Source organism: Nomascus leucogenys, unplaced genomic scaffold (genome assembly GCF_006542625.1).
Source record: "Nomascus leucogenys isolate Asia unplaced genomic scaffold, Asia_NLE_v1 001352F_40274_qpd_obj, whole genome shotgun sequence".
Taxonomy (NCBI): domain Eukaryota; kingdom Metazoa; phylum Chordata; class Mammalia; order Primates; family Hylobatidae; genus Nomascus; species Nomascus leucogenys.
The window spans coordinates 1-8,871 of NW_022096462.1; the positions used below are offsets into that span (position 1 = coordinate 1).

At 48.0% G+C, this 8,871-nt stretch overlaps 1 protein-coding gene across 1 annotated transcript; it reads right to left on the bottom strand.

Annotated features, from left to right (window-relative positions):
* Positions 1–393: 393 nt before the first annotated feature.
* On the bottom strand, positions 394–7,998 carry LOC115833937 (nodal modulator 3-like). Its single transcript, XM_030808755.1, has 3 exons — positions 7,729–7,998; positions 3,517–3,606; positions 394–683 (listed from the first exon to the last, which is right to left on the bottom strand). The coding sequence occupies exons 1-3, from the start codon at positions 7,891–7,893 to the stop codon at positions 567–569; spliced, it is 372 nt and encodes a 123-aa protein (XP_030664615.1). The 5' UTR covers positions 7,894–7,998; the 3' UTR covers positions 394–566.
* Between the last annotated feature and the right edge of the window lie 873 nt (positions 7,999–8,871).

Genomic DNA, 8,871 nt, shown 5'->3' on the forward strand with positions numbered 1-8,871 from the left:
AAGGGCTGTTTCTGAATACTGAGTACTTGCTAATTACGTGCCAGCCACTCTGAACACTCAGTACTGGTTTATTAATCCTCCAAGTACCCAGTGGGGCAGGGACTATAACTACCCTGGCTCGACAGTGAGGAGCCAGTCTGACACAGGGGAAGTAACTTGCCCAAGGTTATTAAGCTGGTAAGGCTTCAGGGTGACAGTCTTCTCATCTCGTGGGACATAAATCTGGATTTTTATGACAAATCTCACAATGTTTAAATGTTTCAATTAATTCCACAAAAAATTAAAAAACTGAGGGTGCTAAAAAAGAAGCCATCCTGGGACAGGAACCAAGTCCCCACTCTTGATTTCTATACTATTCTACGGCCACGTAATGAGTGAAACTGCAAGGGAAGAGTTTACAGAAAGGTAGAAGAAAAGATGTCTATTTTTCAAAGGTAACAGAAGTCTTAAGGTAGATTAAGGTAAATCGGAACTAAACCAGAGTGATGGGGGCAGGGAGGGGAGGAATACAAACCCTCTTCCATACTGGAAATGATCCTTAATATTTTAATAGTTTATGCATTCTGCTAGCCTAAATTAGTATTTGGCATATCATCTAATCTTTTACAAAGAATGTCTAGTGATTCAGTTAACTTACCAAAACTCCACCCTAGGGGAGGCTCAATCTTCAGAATGAAATCCCCCTAAAAGGAAAAAAAGAAAATGTAATTTCAAGAAATGAGAATTGTGACTCTGGCTTAATTTAGTGTTATCATTTAATCTAAAATTTTTACACCGGAAATGAAATTCTAAGAGTAAGCCTTGTTCTTCTAAATGGTACTGAACACTGTGATTCTCTTCAGATGCTACAAGCTGAAGCTGAACACCAGAAGTTTTCATCTAAACAATCAGAAGACAGTGCTGAAGCCCATTCGTGAGTTCTAAAGACACTAGGATCGGCCACTCAATGTCTTTTAATACTAAACATACTATAATTCTATTAATTGAGTCTCCCATTAAGCCTTCACATGCCTGCAGTTGCACAAGTTAGCATGTATCTACAGGAACTATAGTCACCTCTTACAACTAGATTTGGCCAGGCATAGTACCTCACACCTATAATCCCAACATAGTGGGAGGCCAAGGCGGGAGGGTCACTCGAGGCCAGGAGTTCAAGACCAGCCTAAGCAACATAGCAAGACCCCATCTGTACAAAAAATGTTCTTAAAAAATTAGCTGGGTGTGGTGGCAGGTGCCTATAGTCTTAGCGACTCAGGAGGCAGAGGCAGGAGGATCACCTGAGCCCAGGTCAATGCTGCAGTGAACCATAATCATGCCACCGCACTCCAGCATGGGCAGCAGAGGGAGATCCTGTCTCTAAACAATACACTACCTCATTAATTCAATAAATAAAACTGGATTTTACTTATCAACCCTGGTTTCTTTCTTTTTTCTTTTTTTTTTTTTGGAGATGGAGTCTCACTCTGTTGCCCAGGCTGGAGGGAAGTGGTGCAATCTCGGCTCACTGCAACCTCCGTCTCCTAGGTTCAAGCAATTCTCCTGACTCAGCCTCCCAAGTAGCTGGAACTACAGGCATGCACATGACACCCAGCTAATTTTTTTGTATTTTAGTAGAGATGAGGTTGCACCATGTTGCCCAGGGTGGTCTCGCACTCCTGAGCTCAGGCGATCCACCTGCCTCAACCTCCCAAAGTGCTAGGATTACAGGCATGAGCTACTACATCCGGCCTCCTGGTTTCTTGAGACTGATACTGATACTACTTAAAAATTAATTAAATAGATTTCAGGACAGACCCAGCTAGTCATCTCTAGAAATCACTCCTATGCATTCTGGATGAAGAGTTAAGTTCAAGAATATTTCCTAGTGTGTTATTTTAAAATTACCATTATTTTAAAATTGAGGAAAGTCTATATGTCCAAATAGTTAAATTAGTTTGGGTTTGACTCTGACACACCACGCAGCGATTAAAAGAAGGCAGTAGGCCGAGCATGGTGGCTCATGCCTGTAATCCCAGCACTCTGGGAGACTGAAGTGGGCAGATCACCTGAGGTCTGGAGTTCAAAATCAGCCTGGGCAACATGGTGAAACCCCATCTCTACTAAAAAATACAAAAAAAATTAGCTGGGCGTGGTGGTGGGTGCCTGTAATCCCAGCTACTGGGAGGCTGAGGCAGAAGAATCACTGGAACCCAGGAGGCAGAGGTTGCAGTGAGCCGAGATCGCACCACTGCACTCCAGCCTGGCTGAGACTCTGTCTCAAAAAAAAAAAAAAAAAAAGGCAGTAGATCTATCTATGCTAATGTTGAAAGCATACAAGAGGAAAAAAACCAAATGTCCCTCTGGTACTGAAAGCATTAACACAGGGCAGAAAATGAAACTGCAGAATAAATCCTATTGTTTGATTCCATTTGTATTAAAAAATATATCAAAATCAAAACTATGTATATTGACTATTTTTGCAACTTCCTATGAATCTGTATTTCCAAATAAAAGGTTTGTATGTGAGAGGATGGGATTGTATAGATAGAGGTGTTTGTGGATACGCATCTATGTGCATGTGTGCTTGTGTGTATTTGCATATATGCATATGCATGTGTATCCGTGGATATCTGAATAACTATAAATAGAAAGCAATCTGTTAGGATGCACATGAAAATTTTATAAGAGGGCCAGAAACAGTGGCTCACACCCGTAATCCCAGCACTTTGGGAGGCTGAGGCAGGTGGTTCACCTGAGGTCAGGAGTTCGAGACCAGCCTGGCCAACATGGCAAAACCCCGTCACTACTAAAACTACAAAACATTAGCTGGGTGTGGTGGCGGGTGCCTGTAATCCCAGCTACTCGGGAGGCTGAGGAAGGAAAATGGCTTGAACCTGGGAGGTGGAGGGTGGAGTGAGCCAAGATCCTACCACTGCACTCCAGCCTGGGCGACAGAGTGAGACTCCATCTCAAAAGAAGAAAAAAAAAAAAAAAACCTTTATCAGAGTATCAGACGTTATCACTACAGAGGGAGGTAAAATTGGAGGGAAAAGGGTACAAATTTATTTCACATACTTCTAAAGACCTTGACTTTTTTTCACAAAGCTCATGAATTCACGTATTACTTGTACAATTGTTTTAACAACACTTTAAGCTGCTTGCAAGTAACGGGTTCCATGAAATCAGAGTTTCTCACCCCTGGCACTACTGACATCTAGGCTGTCGTGGGCAGCACTGTAGCACATTTAGCTCCACGCCTGGCCACTACTCGCTGGGTAACTGTAGCGCACAGCCATGGATGTCACAACAAAAACGTCTCTAGACATTGCCAAATGGCCCTAAAGACACAGAGAGCCACTGTATTCGTCAAGGCAGTTTGTAAGTCGTCTCCTCCGAATGTGGCTAGGATTACCATATAGCACTAATAATTTACAAAACAGATGAGCATTTGCTAGTGTAGGAAAGGGCATGGTTAGTGCAGCCTGGTGAGGCACACTAGTGACTTCCCATCAGAAGTGACAAGCAGTCCCCTCTTACCTTATCATACAAAGGGATCATAAAGTAACCATTATTAGGGGCACAGTCTGTCTGGTATTTCAAAGTCCCATGCTTGGTGTACAGCTTTATCTGGAAAGGAAGGAAGCAAAGCAGAAATCATAACATTGCCTTTGGGAATTAACTACATGTTACACCTGAATGCACTCAGTCAGTATGCATTCACTGAGGACCTACTGTATGCCAGCTTTCAACACGGGGCATTACTGGGGACAGAGGGAAATCAACAAACTCTCCTCAAATCATGTGACTCAATGTTTTTCAGATTAGAAACCACCTACAGCCTATTACAATGCCTTGTTTTTCAATGCTTTTCTGTTTATTTTAGTGGCTGTCTCTAGGTTGCTCCTGTTAAGTTTCTGGGTCTCAAACACATTTGCAAACTTTGCCATTAGTAAGGTGCTTATTAACATGCAAATTCCTGGCTGGGCATGGTGGCTCATGCCTGTAATCCCAGCACTGCAGGAGGCTGAGGTGGGCCAATCACTTGAGGTCAGGGATTTGAGACTAGCCTGGCCAACAAGGTAAAAGGCTGTCTCTACTAAAAATACAAAAAAAGTTACCCAGGCATGGTGGCAGGCACCGGTAGTCCCAGCTACTTGGGAGGCTGAGGCAAGAAAATTGTTTGAACCGGGGAGGCGGAGGTTGCAGTGAGCCAAGACCATGCCACAGCACTCCAGCCTGGGAGACAGAGTAAGACTCCATCTCAAAAATAATAATAAAAAAATAAGATAAAGTAAAATAAAATGCAAATTCCTGGGGCCCACCTCTATTTCTCAACTAAAGGTGTGGAATGAGGGCCAGAAACCTTCTTACTAACTCTGAATAATTTCAAATACGTGGAGCAACATTCATCTAGAAACTTAATTTTCTCATTACTTTCATTCTCAGAATGACGAGTTAATGGGTGCAGCAAAACAACATGGCACATGGATACATATGTAACAAACCTGCACATTGTGCACATGTACCCTAAAACCTAAATAATAATAAAAAAAAAAAGACACTTAATATCTGTCCTCTCTTCAAGGACTCTCTCAAACTCTTACATTCTGAGCATTACCAGACACAAAGTGTTAACCCAGTAAGATGCCCAAATACCATCTGAGTCTTCCACGTGTTGCGTGGCCTTGGGCAAGCTCATGTTCGGTTTCTTCAGGTGTAGACAGAGAGCCACTCCTTGTCATGTGGTTGTACAGATTCACATCAACGCATATTAAGCTCTTGCTACAGAATATGGATTCAAAGAAAAATCAGTTTGCGGCCAGGCATGGTGGCTCATGCCTGTAATCCCAGCACTTTCGGAGGCCAAAGAAGGAAGATCACTTGAGCCCAGGAGTTCAAGACCAGCCTGGACAACATAGCCAGACCTCATTCCTACTAGAAAAAGAATTAGCTAGGCATGATGGCATGTGCCTGTAGTCTCAGCTACTCAGGAGGCTGGGGCAGGAGGATTGCTTGAGGCCAGGAGTCAGAGGCTTTGGTGAGCTATGATGGTGCCACTGTACTCCAGCCTGAGCAACAGCGTGAGACCCTGCCTCAAAATAAAATAAAATAAATAAAATGGAAAAAGCAGTTTGTATTACTATTTAATATCTCTCTCTGAAGAAAAAGGCAACACAGTGTAATACGTAGGGAACATACTGGGCTCAAGGAAAATTTCCTAAATGTACCTGCACAGCTCAACCACTCTGAGGCTCAGTTTCCATGTCTGTAAAAGGAAGCAGTTGGGTCTGATGCATCTAAAAGCCTCACCTCCAAAATGCTAATGCTCTATGACCACGAAACAAACCATGACACGAGCTGCAATGAAGCAGTCTAATCTTACCAGCTAAGAAGATGTACAAAGTGACTAACTCATAACACGAACATTTGAACATTTGGGAAAGGAGTCATGTGAAATAAGGTTAAGCCTGTATGTAAAGTTCTCTGAGGGCAGTGACCACAACTTCATTCCCCAGTGCCTGAGACAGTGTCTTGCTTACTGTAGGTACTCAGTGAATTTGCTACAGGTGACAAAGAGATTCAGATGCATGCATTTAAGGCAGGGACTGGAAATTCACCAGCCTAGAAGGGTTAGGGAGGCAACATCAAGGGGCATTCATCCAAAGGGATTCGGATCACTACACAACCCAAGCCAAGTGTGGCAGCCCAAAGATCCGCTGGTTTTCCAGAGAAATAAAGAAGCCACTCCTTATTATGAAACCTCCTGATTGTTACAGTATTACCAACCAGTATAATTTTTTTTTTTTTTTACAGTAAGGTCCCTGTTAGAGAACAAAATGTCAGTCTCATAAGAGTATGGAGTTTTGTCTGTTCTTTTCACTGTACTGCTATATCCACACTGGGCACAAGGCTTCAGTATGTGCCGGGGCTCAATAAATAGTTGTTGACTCAATGAACATGATGTAAAAACACCCAGGATAGGGGAAAGCTGAAGAAGAATGAAGGCAGTTGCATAGGAACACAAAAAACACCATCAAGAAACGACCAGGACCATGAAGTATCTTGATTATTTCTACGTCTTTCATAAAGTACAATCAGGACACAGGATGGCAATGTAATCTACATCAAGATGGCCAGTATGAAATGTCTGATTTCAGAATTGGAGTTATGAAAGAGTGAGTGTCCCAGACCATCTGGACAGGCAGCCCTTGGGCTTAAGGAACACACTTCATAAGGGGTTACAAAACCTGCTCTCTGCTCTCAAGGTCACTATGAGGATGAGGGTGGAGGGGGTGCTTGTCTTTTCCTTCCTTCCAGAATCCCTGGAAACTACAAGTTGCAAGAGGCCTTACCGGGCAGCTTCTGAAATGCCCTGTGCCGTCTACAACCATACCACCCTGAACGTGCCCTGTGCCCAACGCAGACCTAGGAGGTGGCATGGGCACCCAGAAACATGTACCCAGGAAATCCTAGGAGCCCTGCCGCTGCCAGTGGGTAGATTCATTCAATGCCTGACCTCTGACCTCTTCAGACTGAAAAAGCAGCAAACAAAGGGGCCTTGAAGAAGATCACGGATCCGCTTGTTAAAGAAAATATCTGCTGGGTTCCACTGTTTCTCTCCCAACACCATCCTATAGGTACAAAAACTGAGACACAGAGCAAGGGCAGGTCGCAGAGCTGGTGGGGTGTGGAACTGACTCCCTACCCCTCCCCCAATCCTCAGCAGAACACAGTGCTTCACCCTTCACTGCCAGCCCTGGAACAGCTCAAAGGTGCTTTCAGACGATCTTTGGGGTCTTATTTGGCATTTCCCAGCCTCTTCCTTCGTTTTCTCCTAAATTACCTCGGAGGCACCTGCTCTTTTCCTCTTCCTTGTCCTACCCCACCATAAATCCCCTCCCAAAAATGAGGCCCAAGCTTTGCTCTGGTCGCCTCCCATCTACCCCGACAAATGACATTCTGCCCCTACCTCCATCCATCCCTTTCCTCTTTACGGGAACCTTTCTGGGTCATAATACCACCGGGCTGAAAAACATTTAACAGGACTTTACAACTTAATTGAAAAAAAAAAAAAAAAAATTCCTTCAGCACAAATCTCTAGGGTAATTCCAGTAACTACTCATTAAGGCAATCAGGGCAGCTGGCAACTCTCCATTTTCAGGGGTGGAGGGGAGCGGGAGAAATAAAAATAGCTTTCCAGCCCCAGGGTTTCCAATACTGATCTACTAGGTCAGAATCTATGGGATGGGAATTGATGCTCTTTAAAATCATGCCGCGGGGGTTGGAGGAGCAGTGGATTAGAACTTTGGGGGGTTCTGGGCTGTGGAGCTTGGGGCATAAGACATGTGGTCTCTAGGTTCTGGAATATGGGTTTGGGGCAATCTGAGTTTCAGGGGGTCTGATTCGAGGAGATCTCAGGTCTGTTTTAAAGAAATGGGGTCTGGGCTCCAGGGAATTTGGGGTCGGGGTTTTGAGGATCTGGGGTCTGTGTTCCGGGGATGGAGTCCGGGTTTTGAAGAACCTGAGATCTGGCACCCCTCAGTCCTTAGACGACCCCATGATAAGAATCTCCCCTCCAGCGCCACTGGGGAGGGACTGCAGGGAGCTCGCGGACAGCATAGCCTCCGAAGAGGTAAGGGCTCCAAGGACGCCACACCGCCCGGGGTCAGAGACGAGGCCAGCGCGGCCCAGAGAGGCTGAACCACTGGCCTGGCGACTCGGCGCCGGGGCCGCGGGGCGGGCGCTCACCTCGATGAGCGAGTAGTTGATCTCCACGTCCGACTTGACGAAGCCACCGCAGCCCACCACGATGTCCTCCGGGCCGTGCGACGGCATCACGCCGCTCAGCAGCAGCACCACCGCGGCGGCGACCACCGCGGGCCCCCGCGGCCCCGCGCCCTGGCCCACCAGCATGGCCCGGCCTCCCCCAGCTAGGCCCTCCGCAGGCAGCCGGGTCCCGCCCCTCACACCGCACGCTGCAGACTCCTTCCTCCTCCCAGGCCGGCCGACAGCCCAGGCCCCGCCGCCCGCCCGCCGCCGCCCGCCGCCGCCCGGCCCGCCGCCGCCCGCCGCCCGCCGCCGCCGCCCGCCGCCGCCCGCCGCCCGCCCGCCGCCCGCCGCCGCCCGCCGCCGCCGCCGCCCGCCGCCGGCCGCCCGCCGCCGCCGCCCCCCCCCCCCCCCGCCGCCGCCCGCCCGCCGCCGCCGCGCCGCCGCCCGCCGCCCGCCGCCGCCGCCCCGCCGCCGCCCGCCGCCCGCCGCCCCGCCGCCGCCCGCCGCCGCCCCGCCCGCCGCCGCCCGCCGCCCGCCGCCGCCGCCCAACCGCCCCCAACCGCCCTCAACCGCCACAGCCGCCGCCGCCGCCGCCAACCGCCGCCGCGCACGCGCGCTTCGACCCCACGCTCACAGCCCCAGAAGAGAGAACTAAGGCGATGCTCGGCAAGGAAACAAGGCCATCTCTGCCCTCTAGAGGCCTGGAGGACTCCGCGCAACATCTGGGAGGTGCAACGCAAGGTGCATGCCTACAGGGAGAAGCTCCAAAGATGAATGCTACTTTAGAATTCACCATCACAGCTGGAAAGGACGGGAGATTTTGTTGGCAGAATTATCTAACAACTTTCTCAAACCTTTCTGACCCATATATTTCGCAGGTAAAATATATAATCTCACCAAAAGCTTTAGGGCCGGGTGTGTGGCTCAAGCCTGTAATCCCAGCTCTGTGGGAGGCTGAGGTGGGTGGATCGCTTCATCCCAGGAGTTCGAGACCAGCCTGGGTAATATGGCGAAACCCCATCTCTACACACACACACACACACACACACACACACACACACGAAAAACGCTTTAGGAATTTGTGTAAGCTGGTGTATTTTCCATGATAAATGATCGATACTT